This window comes from Dreissena polymorpha, chromosome 2 (genome assembly GCF_020536995.1).
Source record: "Dreissena polymorpha isolate Duluth1 chromosome 2, UMN_Dpol_1.0, whole genome shotgun sequence".
Taxonomy (NCBI): domain Eukaryota; kingdom Metazoa; phylum Mollusca; class Bivalvia; order Myida; family Dreissenidae; genus Dreissena; species Dreissena polymorpha.
In genome coordinates, this window is record NC_068356.1 from 47,979,922 (window position 1) to 48,000,612 (window position 20,691).

A 20,691-nucleotide genomic window follows, 5' to 3' on the forward strand; every position below is an offset into this window, starting at 1 on the left:
GCATAAGCGTTCTTGAGTTATCATCCAGAAACCATTTTACTATTTCAGGTCACCGTGACCTTAATCTTTGACCTAGTGACCTCAAAATCAATAGGGGTCATCTGCGAGTCATGATCAATGAACCTATGAAGGTTCATGATCCTAGGCATAAGCATTCTTAAGTTATCATCCGGAAACCATTTTATTGCTTTGGGTCACCATGACCTTGACCTTTGACCTAGTGACCTGAAAATCAATAGGGGTCATCTGCGAGTCATGATCAATGTATCTATGAAGTTTCATGATCCTAGGCATAAGCGTTCTTGAGTTATCATCCGGAAACCATTTTACTATTTCGGGTCATCGTGACCTTGACCTTTGACCTAGTGACCTGATAAACAATAGGGGTCATCTGCGAGTCATGATCAATGTACCTATGAAGTTTCATGATCCTTGGCATAAGCGCTCTAGAGTTATCATCCGGAAACCATCTGGGCGACGGACGGACCGACATGAGCAAAACAATATACCCCCTCTTCTTCGAAAAGGGGGGGGGGGGGGGGGGGAGCATAATGAAAAAACTGCCCCCCTCCCAGCAGCCATGTTATTCAACTGACTGGAACCATTTTTAAACTCAACTCTCGTATCAAGGAAACAAATGTTCTGAGCACATTTCATGAAAATTTGGCCAAAAATGTGACTTCCACTGTGTTCACATGTTTTCACTATATGCATATAGAGAAAAATGTCCCGCCCACTGGCAGCCATGTTTTTTCACTGATCCCGACCATTTTCATACTCGTCCGAGATATCAATAAAACCAATGTTTTGACCAACTTTTATGATGATTGAGAAAAAATTATGACTTCTAGAGTGTTTACAAGGTTTCTCTATAGCCAAATAGGGAAAACTGCAACTATATACATATATAGAAAAATGCCCCGCCCACTGGCTGCCATGTTTTTTCACCGATCTCGACCATTTTCAAACTTGTCCGAGACATCAATTGAACACATGTTTTGACCAACTTTCATGATGATTGGGCAAAAATTGTGACTTCTAGAGTGTTTACAAGGTTTCTCTATAGCCAAATAAGGAAAACTGCCCCGCCCACTGGCGGCCATGTTTTTCAACGGATCGGAACCACTTTTGAACTCAACCAAGATATCATTAAGACAAACATTTTGACAAAGTTACATGAAGATTGGGCATGAAATGTGACTTCTACAGTGTTTACAAGGTTTTTCTTTTTTTTGACCTCGTGACCTAGTTTTTGACCCGGCACAACCAAGTTTCGAACTCGGCCGAGATTTCATTGGGACAAAGCTTCTGACCAAGTTTCATAAAGATGGGACAAGAAATGTGGCCTATAGAGTGTTTACGAGCAAATGTTAACGGACGGACGGACGGACATACAACGGACAAAGACCGGTCACAAAAGCTCACCTGAGCAATCAGGTGAGCTAAAAACAGAAAATATGTTAAAATGATTATTGAAGACTTTCCTTATTTTCACCAAAATCCAGCGTTTCACATGATTTTTCCCCCAAAAATCCGGCATTTTGCGCGATTTGTTCACCCTAAAAGAGGGCAGGCCCTTTCCCCAAAATCAGATAAAAACCCCTCATGAGATTTCTAAGACCCCAAGTGCCATGCCACTATGAACTTCCTCACCGCTCATGTGTGAGATTTCTAAGCCCCCAAGTGCCATTCCACTATGAACTTCCTCACCTCTCATGTGTGAGATTTCTAAGCCCCCAAGTGCCATGCCACTATGAACTTCCTCACCTCTCATGTGTGTGATTTCTAAGCCCCTAAGTGCCATGCCACTATGACATTCCTAACCTTTCATGTTTTAGATTTCTAAGCCCCCAAGTGCCATGCAACTATGAACTTCCTCACCTCTAAAGTGTGAGATTTTTAAGCCCCTCCCCCCAGTGCCAAGCCACTATGACCTTCCTCACCTCTCATGTGTGAGATTTCTAAGCCCCCAAGTGCCATGCCACTATGAACTTCCTCACCTCTCATGTGTGAGATTTCTTATCCCCCAAGTGCCATGCCACTATGACCTTCCTCACCTCTCATGTGTGATATTTCTAAGCCCCTAAGTGCCATGCCACTATGAACTTCCTTACCTCTCACGTGTGAGATTTCTAAGCCCCCAAGTGCCATGCCATTATGACCTTCCTCACCTCTAATGTGTGAAATTTCTAAGCCCCCAAGTTCCATGCTACTATGACCATTCTCACCTCTAAAGTGTGTGATTTTTAAGCCCCTCCCCCCAGTGCCAAGCCACTATGACCTTCCTCACCTCTCATGTGTGAGATTTCTAAGCCCCCAAGTGCCATGCCACTATGACCTTCCTCACCTCTCATGAGTGAGATTCTGCACAACGTCCTGCCACTGTTTCTTCACCTGTATGCCGGTGGTTTTCTTCTGTCTGATGTACTCAATGAAACGTTTGCGCAGGCTTGTCTGAATCTGGGTTACCGTCTGCGTGACTTCCATCGCACTTTCTGTCAGACGTGTGGCCAAAATATCAAATTGACGATGACGTCTGTGTAAAACAAATACATTATATATCTAATAAGAGAGTTGCAACAGAATTGGCAAAGAGAATAAGCCCTTAACTTAATTAGTTCTGAAACATATTAAGCTATTCAAAAGAGATATTGTAAACAATTAAAATAAAAAATCTATATCATTTTAAATGTATTATATATGTGTTTGTCAAACCTGCTCAGAGACATCACTTTCTTGAACCAATCTTTGGCCTGACCTTCCCAATATTCTGCCATCAGTTTTTTTCTCTGAAATGCACAAAAAATTGTATATAGGCCTTGCTCTGGGAAAATGGGGCTTAATGCATGTGAATAAAGTGTTGTCCCAGATTAGCCTGTGAAGTTGCCACATGCCAATCAGGGACAACATTTCTGACTTAACTGGATTTTTGCTAATAAGAAGTTTCCTTTAAACAAAAAAAAAGCAGCAATAAAAGACGAAAGTGTCGTTCCTGATTAACCTGTGAAGTCTTTGGACATCACTTTACACACATGCATTAAACCTTGTTTTCCCAAAGCATACCTCATATTATAATACAGATCAACAGAAGACCATTATCATCATGCTCTTGGCAATGCATAAAGTTAAAACAAGAGCTGTCACCATAGGATGACATATGACCCCGAAAAACACTTTTTTCGAAACCTAAACGCAGACCTTAAGGTCAAGGTCAAAATTTGTGTGCGTATGGAAAGGCCTTGTCCATATACACATGCATACCAAATATGAAGGTTGCATCTGAAGCGACATAGAAGTTATAGAGCATTTTTGAAACCTAAACAAAAAGTGTGACGGACAGAAAGTGTGACGGAAGGACAGACAGACAGTGCAATCACTATATGCCTCCCTTCAGGGGCATAAAAAGTACACATTGAAATGCAAAATCAGATAACTACACACGTTTTAATATCTTATAGATTGACCATGTATCTGTATATATGGACCCCACTGCTGTTATAATTAGATCTCCTGCTTAAATGATAATTTCTGATATATTTAGTTCATAATGTAGGGCTTTGTGACCATCAGGTATTCTGTATAATACTCACTGAGGAACTTCTATCAAACAAGAGCTGTCTCCATAGGATGACATATGCCTCCGATAAACGCTTTGATAGAAGTTATGAGCATTTTTCGAAACTAAACGCATATTTCGAAACCTAACCGTGGACCCTGAGTTAATGGTCAAGGTCAAAGGTGCCAAAATGTGTGTGCGTATGGAAAAGCCTTGTCCATATACACATGCATACCAAATATGAATGTAACATCTGAAGCGACATAGAAGTTATGAGCATTTTTCGAAACCTAAACGCAAAGTGTGACGGACAGACGGGTGGACAGACGGACAGTTTGATCACTATATGCTCTCCTTCAAGGGCATAAAAAGATCTTCATTTAAAGATTTAGTAACTCTAAATGACTGAAGAATTTCACTCATTCAATAAATAATGTACTGAGTTAACATACATATAAACATCACTGTTTTGTTGACATGTTATATTTTACAGTATTTGTCTTCTGCTTGAAAAACTTCAAACAGTCTATACATACTTTATACTATAAAATACATGCAAAAAAACTCTAATGCAAGCAAGCAAAAATTCACTATGCAAAAAACAACACTTTTTGACAGTAAATGAGTCAATAATAAGTTTGTTATTAAATGAGAATGATGCCTTTTTTTTGCTGAGTTCCCTATAAAAACCCTATGAGCAACATCTTTGATCTTTTGCCATGTGCCTAAGGTGTAGCTGCAGATCAGCCTGCACATTCAGGCAGTCTGGTCGGGAGCTACCCTGTTTGCTAATGACACTGCAAAATCTTGCGTTACTTGATAGTGTACACCATAGTTTCCGACCTGACTGCACAGGCTGGTCTGATGCTATTCTTGCCTTATATGGCATAATACGACATTTTTCTCCATCCACACTTCAAAAACATTTCCTACCTCTTGCAGGCGTTCCAGCTCAATGGCAGACAGTTTCGCTGACGGTGACCATACCTCACACCTCATGCTGCTGAGGAGGTTAATCAAGCGTGACCCGTCTTCCACCTGTTGCTGGGACAACGAGCCTGAGTGGTGCTTCAGGAGGTCGTACAGGTGGAAGGCAAGTTCGTTGCCCTAAGACACATGAAACAATATGATTATGCTACATTAACCCATTGACTAAGTCTTGAAAATACTTAAGTTTTAAAATAATTACATTACATGGGGTAGCCAATCATTGCAACAAATGAACTAATATTGCATTCATCCATAAAATTAAAAGCAGACATATTTTGCAAAGCTATTGCCTGCGTACATTTATTTGTTTTCTCTGAATTAAATTAGTTCATCCACCTGATTCTCTTGTTATATGACTCCATACAATTCTAAAATGGAATATTCCTTCATAATTTGTACTTGATTCCAGCAGGGAAATAAATATATGAGCCCTGCTCTGAGAAAACAGGGCGTAATGCATGCGCATAAAGTGCTGTCTAGACTAGCCTGTACAGTCGGCACAGACTAATAAGGGATGACACATTCCGCTTTCATGGGTTTTTTTGTTTAAAGGAAATCTCTTAATAACAAAAATCCAGTTTAGGCCAAAGTGTTGTCCCTTATTAGCCTGTTCACACTGCACAATTACGCACATGCATTAATGCCCGTTTTCCCAGAGCGAAGTTCGTAATTATTGAATGACTATATTCCAATATTCCTTGTTACCCAGTCAGGTGTGTTGACAAGCAGTCTCAGGATTTCCTGCATACGAGGCTCCCCTGCAATGAAGGCCACAACCCACACACGGTGTACGAAGTCCTGTCTGTCAGACAACATGGAGGACAGGAGGCGACCCAGCTAGAAACAGAGAAGGAAACATGATACAAACCTGCAATGCAGAACATACTAAATGAGCCTACAATAACTTCTAAAAAGATTCTGCAAAAGCCTATAATACAAAGCCTGCATACATCTACATTGGGGACAGCTGCAAAAGCCTATAATACAAAGCCTGCATACATCTACATTGGGGACGGCTGCAAAAGCCTATAATACAAAGCCTGCATACATCTACATTGGGGACGGCTGCAAAAGCCTATAATACAAAGCCCACATACGTCTACATTGGGGACAGCTGCAAAAGCCTATAATACAAAGCCTGCATACATCTACATTGGGGATGGCTGCAAAAGCCTATAATACAAAGCCTGCATACGTCTACATTGGGGATGGCTGCAAAAGCCTATCATACAAAGCCTGCATACATCTACATTGGGGACGGCTGCAAAAGCCTATAATACAAAGACTGCATACATCTACATTGGGGACGGCTGCAAAAGCCTATAATACAAAGCCTGCATACATCTACATTGGGGACGGCTGCAAAAGCCTATAATACAAAGCCTGCATACATCTACATTGGGGACAGCTGCAAAAGCCTATAATACAAAGCCTGCATACATCTACATTGGGGACGGCTGCAAAAGCCTATAATACAAAGCCTGCATACATCTACATTGGGGACGGCTGCAAAAGCCTATAATACAAAGCCCACATACGTCTACATTGGGGACAGCTGCAAAAGCCTATAATACAAAGCCTGCATACATCTACATTTGGGACAGCTGCAAAAGCCTATAATACAAAGCCCACATACGTCTACATTGGGGACGGCTGCAAAAGCCTATAATACAAAGCCTGCATACATCTACATTGGGGACGGCTGCAAAAGCCTATAATACAAAGACTGCATACATCTACATTGGGGACAGCTGCAAAAGCCTATAATACAAAGCCTGCATACATCTACATTGGGGACGGCTGCAAAAGCCTATAATACAAAGCCTGCATACATCTACATTGGGGACGGCTGCAAAAGCCTATAATACAAAGCCCACATACGTCTACATTGGGGATGAGTCTGTGGGATTGGAAACAAGAGCATTTACAACCACGTGTCCAAGCACAATTTACATGTGAAGTATAAGGCCAATCGTTCAATTTGTTGACAAGTTATTGATCAGAAACAAACTGGCCTAAAGACAGAGATACCGATTTCCAGCAACAATATACCCTTTCTTCTTCAAAGGGGGCATACAAAGTGAAAAAATGACTGTGCTTGTTATATTAAATTTTAAGCATTCTTTTAATATAACATTTTTATTTTAATTTAAAAAACAACAAAAACAAAATAATTGTTATTTGTTTTAAAAAACATTTTGGAAAATACTCCAGTTCACAGAAAATATTCCATACACAAAAGCCATCAATAGCAAGAACAAATATCAACCAGATTGTTGACACAAACATGACATTATTCACCTTTGCACTGGTTTGTCAGCTATGATAAGGGGCACATTGTAGTTCATTGAACATAAAAATAGTGTCTCAAAAATCAACACTTTTTGGCGCTGAAATGTTTTAGGTTTTAATTTAATTGTTTGAGAATGTGAAAGTAGGTGGCTTATATCATTTAATGTAGACAGACCTACATAACAACACAGTGACTCCAAAAATTCCTCTCTAAAAGATTGTGTGAATGGTTATAAAAATAAGCCTTATTTTTGTGCATAAAATGTCATCCCAGATTAGCCAGTGCAATCCCAATCAGGGACAACACTTTCTGCTCTTAACTCTTTCAGTGCTGGAACCGAAGTTTGAAGGCCTTTGCAAACAGTTTGGATCCAGATGAGACGCCATTCTGTGGTGTCTCATCTGGATCCAAACTGTTTGCTATTCTGATAGTATTCTTTGAAAAAAATCAAAGAAAATGCTAATTTTAGAAATTTAGCAGACAACATTTTAGCAGACGACAAATTTCCCAGCACTCAAAGGGTTAAGGAAGCTTTTGTTTAAAGAAAGTCTCTTCTTACCAAAATATAGTTTGGGCAGAAAGTGTAGTTTCTGATTAGTGTGTGGGGACTGCACAGGCTAATCTAGGACAACACTTTATGCACTTGCATTTAGCCCAGTATACCCAAACAATGCTCAAACAATGCCATTGACCAACCTGCACCCTGAGTACGTCCTTGGCCCCCCACATGATAACGTTCTTGGTCTTCTTGCCACCGGTGTTGAAACTCTTGTCCTACATAGTGAACAAAATATCATGTCAGAAGTGTACCATTATATGATCCTTGTTTGAGGAAAACTGGGCTTTATGCATGTGCATAAAATGTCATCCCAGATTAGCCTGTGTAGTCTGTACAGGCTTATCTGGTACGACAGATTCAGCTTTAATGTATTTTCAGTGTCTATTAAATGAAAATTCAGCTTATTCAAAAGTGTTGTTCCTGATAAGCCTGTGCACACTGCACTGGCTCATCTGGGACGACCCTTATCCCACATGCATATAGCCCAGTTTTACCAGAAAGAGGCTCATTTCATGTCAAAAGTTTACCATATGTGTCTTGTTCTGAGAAAACTGGGCTTAATTCATGTGCGTAAAGTGTCGTCCCAGATTAGCCTGTGCAGTCCACACAGGCTAATCAGGGACGACACTTTCAGCCTAAACTTGATTTTCGGTAAGGAGGGACTTCCTTAAAACTAAAAATAACATTAAAGCGGAAAGTGTCGTCCCTGATTAGCCTGTGCGGACTGCACCGGCTAATCTGGGACGACACTTTACGTACATGAATTAAGCCCAGTTTTATCAGAACAAGACACATATTTATATCAAAAATGGTGCTAACAGAAATATGATATGCAAATTTTATAAAATTTAAAGAGCATGTGCCTGCTTGGAATGTTCAATGACAAAAAGTGAATTTATCCTTACAAAGAGATTTGAATGACAATGTTATTTGCCAGTCATGAAGCTAGAACTTTGAAAAACCTGGGTCAGTGTTCACAAAGCTTGTGAGGAAAATCTTAACTTCAGTTTTCATACAAATTTTTCTTGGAAATATCTGATGTACTTTGCTGAAAAATACCATTTTATCCCTAAATAATAAATTGCAAATAATGTAAATGAAAGTACAATATCAATAAACATGTACTCTATAATAACAAATAACAATAATCACTTTAGTTCAACAATACTTTTATGCCATTCTATGTTAATTAAGTAACTTTGTAAAGACCATCTGATTTTGTGTTATTGATATTTTTGAGTCCCCTTAAAAAATGATGCCATTGCATTTACAAACAAGAGCAACGCATAACGGGTGCAACGCTCGGCTGCGAAAGCTTGTCAGATTTTTTTTTTTTTAGAGGTCACAGTGACCTTGACCTATGACCTAGTGACCCAAAAATGGGTGTGGCGTGTAGAACGCATAAAGATGCATGAACATATGAAGTTTCAAAGTTGAAGGTGGAAGGACTTTGATTTTGGAGCCAATGTTAAAAACCTTTACAAACCTTGACACGGACAGCGGACACGACGAGCTGGCTATGACAATACCTCGGGTTTTCTCTGAAAACAGCCGAGCTAAAAACAACTTCCAACCATGGTATTAAATATTGTTAGTCAAAACCTTTGGGACATTGCCCTTAATATATAGATGTAAGACAAGGACCATAGGCTTCTTATGCTTCTGGTAGAAACTCGCACTTGCACAGGCTAATTAGTGAAAACCTGATCTTTCAAGATTGGATTTTTGTTTAGGAGAGACATCTTTACAAAAAATAAATAAAAGAGTGAAGTGTCATCCCTGATTAGCCTTTCAAGAATGCACAGGCTATTCTGGGACGACACTTTAGGCACATGGTCTGATTTCCCAAAACAAGGCACATATAACACTATGTTAAGTTTTCCTATGAAGACACACCTGAGGCATGGTAGCTTCAAATGCACGATACAGGAATGAAAACAGTCTCTTCAGGAAGCCTCCCTCTATGCTCTCTGCAGGGATCTGCAGTAACAGCAGCCTCCTGTGCTCCTTCTGGGGCTTACGTTCTGGGAAACAAAAACCAGAAAAACAAGGTTCATGAAAATTTTAACTGAAATGTAAATTCTAAAAAGTTTACAAGCTTTTTTTAAAATTTGAATTAGTGACCCTTTTTTTAACCTTACATGACCCAACTCGGACTCGGCCCATATATAATTGGGCCATGCTCTGTGAAAAGGGGGTTAAATGCATGTGCGTCAAGTGCCATCCCAGACTGGCGGACTGCACAGGCTAATTAGAGACGTCACTTTCCGCCTAAACTGGATTTTTGCTAAGAAAAGATCATAAAAGTGGAAAGTGTTGTCCCTGATTAGCCTGTGTGGACAGCACAGGCTTATCTGAGACAACACTTAACGCACATGCATTAAACCCCCTTTTTACAGAGCACAGTCCAATTAGTTGATTGTTTTGACAAAGCCTCATGAGATTGAGTCACAATTGTGACTTCACAAGTGGTTACAAGGTGTTACTATAGCCATGAAGGAAAACTACCCTGCCCCTTGGCGGCCATGTGTTTCAATGAAATGGAACCATTTTCAAGCGCAGCTCAGTTATCATAAGATCAAATGATCTGACCAAGTTTCATGAGGATTGGACTATATATATATGACTTCTAGAGTGTTAACAAGACTTTCCCTTAGTTTGACCTAGTTTTTTACCTCACTTACTCATAAACTTGACCAGGATTTTATTTGCACAAATATTCTGACCAAATGTCATGAAGATCTGACAATAAATGTGGCTTCTAGACAGTTAACAATGTAAAAGTTGATGAAAGAAAAAAGACGAAAGGCGATCAAAATAGCTTACCATGAGGACATTGTGCTCAGAAGAGCTAATATAGTTATAGTATAGTTATAGTAAAACCAGACAACAACCGGTATACATGTCTATAGGACATGGATTCACCATTTAAGCCGCTGGTTTATATGTTTGCACTTTTCATCCAAGCAGCAATGCTTATGGAGTAACCACGGACTTAAGTTCAAAGATGTCATTTTTTGCGCTACAAAAGAGCCATGCGTCAAGTAAACATTTAACGAAAATACCCAGTTATATAAGCTATTAAGCTGGTTAACATGTTTCATCAGTCTGCAATCAACATTTCATGGTGATGACATTAAAAGTCTCAATATAATTTCTTAAGAAATGTTAAAGTAGTTTGCAACACAAGTTTACAACACTTTAAATGGACAGACAAACAGACTGCCTCCAAAAAAACTACTTCTCCCAACCCGTTTGCATTGTATAATCAATACAAAACATGTAACACAAATTGAAAAAAGTTGTTAAGTCTTTACATGCATCAAAAACAAATAAAAAGACCCGCAATTACCAGAAAACATGGTGATGTCTGTTGCAAATGTGACCACTTTCTTGAGTCGATCAATGAGATCACTCTGGGAAATGGGCTCCGTGGCCTGCTTCTTCTTTTTTCCGATCTGAGAAAGCACTGCCTGCAGCAGAGAATCGCTCCTCTGGATTACTTTCCCTTTGCTGACATCCAGAGATGTAGCCCGCTTGACTTTCGTATTTGCGGGGGGAATGTTCACAGTATGGGCGCTGCCAGAAGTTGCAGAATCATACAAGCCGCTATCACTGTCTCCCCCAGAACCGCTTGTCATGATGGTCTCAGCGCCATAGGGGAGATCTGCGTGTAAATTACTGCCGGGCGTTTTCTTGCAGGCTGACAGATGGGACTGGGCAAGGAATCCAGGTGCAAAGAAGACATTCGGATGCGTGGAGAATGTGCGGCGGGGCAAGAGAGGTGGGCGGGATGCAGGGGGAGTGAGGGCTGAAGAAATACACAGGTTTAGTAACACAGTATTGATGGATGAATGTTCAAAATTTTGGAAATACATGTGAACTGAAATACAGTTATCAAAAAAATGAAACAATATTTTTTAAACATACTTTATCAAATATAGAATAACAATAAAAAATATTGAATCAGTTACCATTATGAAAAAATAATATGCTTGTGCCACGTTAACGTTGATTGGTGTCTGTTAATTTTTGAGAAAGAAATCATTATTGTTCTTGTAGACAAACACTAGAAGTTTGTAATAACAAGAGGGCATGAAAGGCCCAAAGTCGCTCACCTGAGACAACAAGATTGTCTGGGACAAATCTTCTGACCAAGATTCATGAAGATCAGAAAATAAATGTGGCCTCTAGAGTGTTAACAATTGGTTTTACTAAAGCCATATAAGGAAAATGCCCCACCCCTGGCAGCCATGTTTTTCAACCAACCGGCATCATTTTCCAACTCTTCCAAGATATTATTGGGATGAATCTTCTTACCAAGTTTCATGAAGATTGGACAAAAAATGTGGCCTCTAGAGTGTTAACAAGATTTTACTATAGCCATATATAGCCATATAAGGAAAAATGCCCCGCCCCTTGGCAGCCATGTTTTTCAAGCAAAGGTTACATTTTTGTTCTCATCCAAGATATCATTGGAACAAATCTTCTGAGCAAGTTTCATGAAGATCGGAAAATAAATGTGGCCTCTAGAGTGTTAACAAGGTTTTACTATAGCCATATAAGGAAAAATGCCCCGCCCCCTGGCAGCCATGTTTTTCAACCAACCGACATCATTTTTAAACTTGTCCAAGATATTATTGAGATGAATCTTCTGACCAAGTTTCATGAAGATTGGACAATAAATGTGGCTTCTAGAGTGTTAACAAGATTTTACTATAGCCATATATAGCCATATAAGAAAAATGCCCCACCCCTTGGCAGCCATGTTTTTCAAGCAAACATCACCATTTTTGTTCACATCCGAGATATCATTGGAACAAATCTTCTGAGCAAGTTTCATGAAGATCAAAAATTAAATGTGTCCTGTTAACAAGGTTTTACTTTAGCCATATAAGGAAAAATGCCCCACCCCCTGGCGGCCATGTTTTTCAACCAACCAGCATCATTTTCAAACTCGTCCAACATATTATTGGGATGAATCTACTGACCAAGTTTCATGAAGATCAGACCATAAATGTGGCATCTAGTGTTTTAACAAGATTTTACTATAGCCATTTAAAGAAAAATGCCCCGCCCCTTGGCAGCCATGTTTTTCAAGCAAACATAACAATTTTCGAATTCATCCAAGATATCATTGAGACCAATCTTCTGACCAAATTATATGAAGATTGGACCAAAAATGTGACTTCTAGAGTGTTCACATGTTTTCACAATATACATATAGAGAAAACTGCCCCGCCCCCTGGCTGCCATGTTTTTTCACCGAGCTGAACCATTTTCGAACTCGTCCGAGATATCTATGAAACCAATGTTTCATGATGATTGGGCAATAATTGTGACTTCAAGAGTGTTCACAAGGTTTCTCTATAGCCATATAAGGAATACTGCCCTGCCCCCTGGCGGCCATGATTTTCAATGGACCTGAACCATTTTTTAACTCAACCAACATATCATTTAGACAAACATTTTTACAAAGTTACATGAAGTTTGGGCATCAAATGTGACTTCTACAGTGTTCACAAGGTTTTTTCTTTTTTTTGACCTAGTGACCTAATTTTTGACCCAGCATGACCCAGTTTCGAACTCAGACGAGGTATCAATAGGACAAATGTTCTGACCAAGTTTCATGAAGATCAGACAATAAATGTGGAATCTGGAGTGTTCACAAGGCAAAATGTTGACGCCGCACGACGGACGACGGACAAAAGGCGATCTTAAAAGCTCACCATCAGCACGTTGTGCTCAGGTGAGCTAAAAAGCAATTGTCAAGATATTTTCTTTAATAAATTAATCTAAGTAAACTACTTTTCATTCAGACAGCATTTTCTATTTCTAAGTTCATTTATGTGATTACCACAAGTGTGCTTGACAAGTTCAATAGTTAGATGATAAACGCTAGACAGGTTCATTAATATTGAAATTTATAGACATTTTATTTTTTTATGAGGTATATATATTTTGCAATAAAGCACAACTTGTGTAACATAACCCATATTACAATTATATTTTTGGCTTAAATATAGGAGTTTTGCAAGATGATATTTGGTGAAAAAATAGGGCAAGCAGATGTGGTTGATATAAATGGAGCATGCTTAATTTTTCCCAATAAATATAGGATATTTGCTGGTCTCATAAATGATTAATTATAATTCGCAAGTGATGACAGAAATTCATATTTATTGTCTATGATAACAAAATGAGTAAATGAAGGCAACCTAAACCCACACTTTTATCTTTTTAGAATATTCTATTTGACTGTTTGCTTACATTTTAAAGAGTTTGACTGGAGAATTATGCAGGAATAATGAAGTCATTACGTCAAAACAATGACATCATTTCATATTAAATTGGCAAGGAGAAAAGAGGTGTAACAATGAAAGAGTGAAACTTGATAGCTTATTTTCACTCTTAATGTTCACTGTCTGAAACAGTGAATCACCAAAATTTATATCAATGATATGTCCCTATAAAGCAAATGAAAGCAAAAAAAGTTACATTTTATCCATTTTGTGTAAGAATTATCTTATCTGCTTCTTCAACACATATCAGATAAGCCTTATAATCCTATGGCAAACAATATAAAGAGGAACAGTTTAAACTTTTGCTTCTTTAAACTAGTTGCTCAAGACTGAATCATATAATAATAATGTGCACACAATCAGACAGGTTGGAAATAATAACCAAAGTTCCACTATACCTAAAAATAAGTAAGTAATTTGATTATATGTTATATTGAAGTTCCTACTCTACAACAAGTTCACACTAAAAAATTAATACACAAACAGGACAATTTTACAGCTAATAATTACCCCCACCCCCACCCCCACCCCAAAACACACATATACATAAACATAAAACTGTTTAACTGTGAACAAATTATATACTCAAGAATAAGTGATTCTCCAAAAACAAATGACATACCATAGCTGACTGGACGGACATACCAAAGCTGACAATCTAACTGGTTTACATACCATAGCTGACACTCTGACTGGACTGACATACCATAGCTGACATTCTGACTGAACTGACATACCATAGCTGACATTCTGACTGGACTGACATACCATAGCTGACACTCTGACTGGACTGACATACCATAGTTGACATTCTGACTGGACTGACATACAATAGCTGACACTCTGACTGGACTGACATACCATAGCCGACACTCTGACTGGACTGACATACCATAGCTGACACTCTGACTGGACTGACATACCAAAGCTGACACTCTGACTGGACTGACATATCATAGCTGACACTCTGACTTAACTGACAAACCATAGCTGACACTCTGACTGGACTGACATATCATAGCTGACACTCTGACTGGACTGACATACCATAGCTGACACTCTGACTGGACTGACATACCATAGTTGACACTCTGATTGGATGGACATATCATAGCTGACACTCTGACTGGACTGGTATACCAAAGTTGACACTGACTGGACTGACAAACCATAGCTGACACTCTGACTGGACATACCATAACTGACACTCTGACTGGACTGGTATTCCGAAGTTGACACTCTGACTGGATGGACATATCATAGCTGACACTCTGACTGGACTGACATACCATAGCTGACACTCTGACTGGACTGATATACCAAAGTTGACACTCTGACTGGATGGACATATCATAGCTGACACTCTGACTGGACTGACATACCGTAGCTGACACTCTGACTGGACTGGTATACCAAAGCTGACACTCTGACTGGACTGACATATCATAGCTGCCACTCTGACTGGACTGACATATCATAGCTGACACTCTGACTGGACTGACATACCATAGCTGACACTCTGACTGGACTGACATACCATAGCTGACACTCTGATTGGATGGACATATCATAGCTGACAATCTGACTGGACTGGCATACCAAAGTTGACACTCTGACTGGACTGACATTCCATAGCTGACACTCTGACAGGACTGACATACCATAGTTTACACTCTGACTGGACTGGTATACCAAAGTTGACACTCTGACTGGATGGACATATCATAGCTGACACTCTGACTGAACTGACATACCATAGCTGACACTCTTACTGGATGGACATATCATAGCTGACACTCTGACTGGACTGGTATACCATAACTGACACTCTGACTGGATGGACATATCATAGCTGACACTCTGACTGGAATTACATACCATAGCTGACACTCTGACTGGACTGACATATCATAGCTGACACTCTGACTGGACTGATATACCATAGCTAACACTCTGATTGGAATTACATACCATAGCTTACACTCTGACTGGATGGATATATCATAGCTGACACTCTGACTGGAATTACATACCATAGCTGACACTCTGACTAGACTGACATACCATAGCTGACACTCTGACTGGACTGACATACCATAGTTGACATTCTGACTGGACTGACATACAATAGCTGACACTCTGACTGGACTGACATACCATAGCCGACACTCTGACTGGACTGACATACCATAGCTGACACTCTGACTGGACTGACATACCAAAGCTGACACTCTGACTGGACTGACATATCATAGCTGACACTCTGACTTAACTGACAAACCATAGCTGACACTCTGACTGGACTGACATATCATAGCTGACACTCTGACTGGACTGACATACCATAGCTGACACTCTGACTGGACTGACATACCATAGTTGACACTCTGATTGGATGGACATATCATAGCTGACACTCTGACTGGACTGGTATACCAAAGTTGACACTGACTGGACTGACAAACCATAGCTGACACTCTGACTGGTTATACCATAACTGACACTCTGACTGGACTGGTATTCCGAAGTTGACACTCTGACTGGATGGACATATCATAGCTGACACTCTGACTGGACTGACATACCATAGCTGACACTCTGACTGGACTGATATACCAAAGTTGACACTCTGACTGGATGGACATATCATAGCTGACACTCTGACTGGACTGACATACCGTAGCTGACACTCTGACTGGACTGGTATACCAAAGCTGACACTCTGACTGGACTGACATATCATAGCTGCCACTCTGACTGGACTGACATATCATAGCTGACACTCTGACTGGACTGACATACCATAGCTGACACTCTGACTGGACTGACATACCATAGCTGACACTCTGATTGGATGGACATATCATAGCTGACAATCTGACTGGACTGGCATACCAAAGTTGACACTCTGACTGGACTGACATACCATAGCTGACACTCTGACAGGACTGACATACCATAGTTTACACTCTGACTGGACTGGTATACCAAAGTTGACACTCTGACTGGATGGACATATCATAGCTGACACTCTGACTGAACTGACATTCCATAGCTGACACTCTGACTGGATGGACATATCATAGCTGACACTCTGACTGGACTGGTATACCATAACTGACACTCTGACTGGATGGACATATCATAGCTGACACTCTGACTGGAATTACATACCATAGCTGATACTCTGACTGAACGGACATATCATAGCTGACACTCTGACTGGACTGGAATACCATAACTGACACTCTGACTGGATGGACATATCATAGCTGACACTCTGACTGGAATTACATACCATAGCTGACACTCTGACTGGACTGACATATCATAGCTGACACTCTGACTGGACTGATATACCATAGCTAACACTCTGATTGGAATTACATACCATAGCTTACACTCTGACTGGATGGATATATCATAGCTGACACTCTGACTGGAATTACATACCATAGCTGACACTCTGACTAGACTGACATACCATAGCTGACACTCTGACTGAACTGACATACCATAATTGACACTCTGACTGGACTGACATACCATAGCTGACACACTGACTGAACTGATATACCATAGCTGACACTCTAACTGAACTGACATACCATAGCTGACATTCTGACTGGACTGACATACCATAGCTGACATTCTGACTGGACTGACATACCATAGCTGACATTCTGACTGGACTGACATACCATAGCTGACACTCTGACTGAACTGACATACCATAGTTGACACTCTGACTGGACTGACATACCATAGCTGACACTCTGACTGAACTGATATACCATAGCTGACACTCTGAACTGACATACCATAGCTGACATTCTGACTGGACTGACATACCATAGCTGACATTCTGACTGGACTGACATACCAAAGCTGACACTCTGACTGAACTGACATACCATAGCTGACATTCTGACTGAACTGACATACCATAGCTGACATTCTGACTGGACTGACATACCATAGCTGACACTCTGAGTGAACTGATCTACCATAGCTGACACTCTGACTGAACTGACATACCATAGCTGACACTCTGAGTGGACTGATATACCATAGCTGATACTCTGACTGAACTGACATACCATAGCTGACACTCTGACTGGACTGACGTACCATAGCTGACACTCTGACTGAACTGATATACCATAGCTGACACTCTGACTGGACTGACATACCATAGCTGACACTCTGACTGAACTGACATATCATAGCTGACACTCTGACTGGACTGACATACCATAGCTGACACTCTGACTGAACTGATATATCATAGCTGACACTCTGACTGGACTGACATACCATAGCCGACATTCTGACTGGACTGACATACAATAGCTGACACTCTGACTGGACTGACATACCATAGCTGACACTCTGACTGGACTGACATTCCATAGCTGACACTCTGACTGGACTTACATACCATAGCTGACACTCTGACTGGAATAACATACCTTAGCTGACACTCTGACTGGACATACCATAGCTGACACTCTGACTGGACTGGTATACCATAGCTGACACTCTGACTGGATTGATATACCATAGCTGACACTCTTGACTGGACTGATGCACCATAGCTTGCATTCTGATTGAACTGACATACCATAGTTGACACTCTGACTGGATGGACATATCAAAGCTGACACTCTTGACTGGACTGACATACCATAGCTGACACTCTGACTGGACTGACATACCATAGCTGACACTCTGACTGGACTGACATACCATAGCTGACACTCTGACTGGACTGACATACCATTGCTGACACTCTGACTGGACTGACATACCATAGCTGACACTCTGACTGGACCTCTGCCTCAGACTGGTTGCTGGTTTGCTGAACAGACTAAATGACTGCTGACTGATTTCCTCACTTGTCTTCTCCACAAGGTCCAGTATGGCAACCACCACGTGGTACACTATTGTTCTTACAGCCTTAACCTCCTTGCTGTCAATGCCTGCAGGAATAATATACGGAAATCAGGGCTTTCTTTAAACAAGAAACCGTCGGAGACGGGTGATGCTCCCCAAAGTTTTTTTTGTCACAATATTGCACTATATATTCAGATAAAAGGAAATGTCTTGAGGGCACAGTAGTTGGGGGAACAATAATTTTTTATAGAAAATTTCAAAGGGCCATAACTCTGTGAAAAATCATCCAACCAGAACCCGCTGATAGTATGTACATCTCCTCTTGGTAGTGAAGCTTCCCATAAAGTTTCATTGAATTCCGGTCATAAGTTGCTGAGAAATAGCCTGGACAAGAATTGCACTATATGTATAGTGAATGGAAAATTTCAAATATTTCAAAGGGCCATAACTCTATGAAAAATCATCCGACCAGAACCTGCTGATAATATGCACATCTCCTCATGGTAGTGAAGCTTCCCATAAAGTTTCATTGAATTCCGGTCATTAGTTGCTGAGAAATAGCCCTGACAAAAATTGTGCACGGACGGACACACGGACGGACAGACGAAGCGGCGACTATATGCTCCCCCCAAAATAAATTTTTGGGAGCATAAAAACTGCAAATTTGGACTTCCTGGCCAGCGAGATAAGAAGTTTTGCTGGGAAATTTGGGGAATTGAGCTAATAGCATTTGGAAGTTTTGCTAGGATTATTTGGAAGTTTTGCGGGAAGTATTTGAAAGTTTTTCAATTAGTATTGGAAGTTTTGCTTGGATTATTTTAAGGTTTTGCTGGGGGCATTAGGAAGTTCTTTTTTTTATATTAAATATATAACATACAATGTATACATGAATAATATAAAAAAAACATGGCGATTAACATTCGGCAGCAAAGCTGTTCAAACATGTAATACAAAATATGCATATATATACATGTTGTTGACCTTGTGATTTCCTTTAATATTTACAAATTATCGATGTGTATTTGTTTTTCTTTGGTTGTTTGTGATAGGTGTTTTAAAAAATTAAAAAATTAAAAATAAGTTAAGTCAATTGTAAAAGGTGGGTAGAAAACTACTGGACTGGGTTATGAAAGTTTATATGTTACCATTTTTGTTCAAAAATATGAAGTTTATCGTTGTTGAGGGCTATTTCTTTTTCAATTTTGATCTTTAGTTTTAAAAAGTTTATAAAACAGTTGAAAGTAGGTATTTGTTTTTTGTATTTGAAGCTAAATATAAAATATTTCATTAATATGATAATGTGGTTCACAGTGTTATTAATTTCTGGTACTTAAAAGTATTCACACTGAAAACTTATATTTAAGAGAGACAGTTTTAATTTTAATTGTTGTTTCTCTAGAAATGTTGTTAACTGGTTTCATAGAATTTGAATATGCTTGCACTCCCAGAAAAGGTGTCCTATTGTTTCAATGTGTTCGCTGCATATATCACATAAATTTGTGTGGGATAGGTTGCACTTAAAAAGGTATTTATTTGTAGCTATGATTCTATGGACAAATTTATATTGAAAATTTCTCAGTGTGCTATCTATAGTTGTTTTATATGGCATGATAAATATTTGTTTCCAATTAAATTCTTGTTCTCGAAGAAGGCTTTGCCATTTATTTTGAATCTTGAAGTTTTCTGCAGGGTGTTAAATTTGTAATTTTTTTTTGTATTTTATTTTTGTTTAGCAAGTATGTTTTCCATGAATGATGTTTGAGTACATGGTGTGTTATTTGTATTAATTGTAGATTTAATATGTATGGGTATGCTTTTAATTAATGTGTAATACATTAGGAAATTGCCTGAAGGTATTCCGTATATATAACATATACTCTCAAAAGAATAGAAGTCTTTTATTCTGTAAGCGTACAATTGGTTGACATATTTAATGTTCAAACCAATGTTTATAGAAAAAAGTCTTATTGTTGGAAGATTTGTCTTTATTGTTCCATAAAAAAGTTTTACTGGTGATTTGGGTTTCTAGATTATGAGTAACATTAGTCCATGCCGATAAAACATTAGATAGAAAAATGTTTTTGTTTGCAATTTC

The 20,691-nt window shown here is 39.4% G+C and overlaps 1 protein-coding gene across 1 annotated transcript in view; it reads right to left on the reverse strand.

Annotated features, from left to right (window-relative positions):
* LOC127869715 (lysosomal-trafficking regulator-like) overlaps positions 1-20,691 on the reverse strand; it is a 140,056-nt gene that overhangs the window by 26,575 nt on the left and 92,790 nt on the right. Inside the window, exons 30-37 of the mRNA XM_052412371.1 lie at positions 18,512-18,682; positions 10,751-11,209; positions 9,295-9,422; positions 7,536-7,613; positions 5,252-5,383; positions 4,490-4,663; positions 2,716-2,789; positions 2,348-2,536 (exon numbers count right to left, since the gene is read on the reverse strand). Coding sequence (XP_052268331.1) covers positions 2,348-2,536; positions 2,716-2,789; positions 4,490-4,663; positions 5,252-5,383; positions 7,536-7,613; positions 9,295-9,422; positions 10,751-11,209; positions 18,512-18,682 — 1,405 coding nt within the window. The remainder of the gene's footprint in view (positions 1-2,347; positions 2,537-2,715; positions 2,790-4,489; positions 4,664-5,251; positions 5,384-7,535; positions 7,614-9,294; positions 9,423-10,750; positions 11,210-18,511; positions 18,683-20,691) is intronic.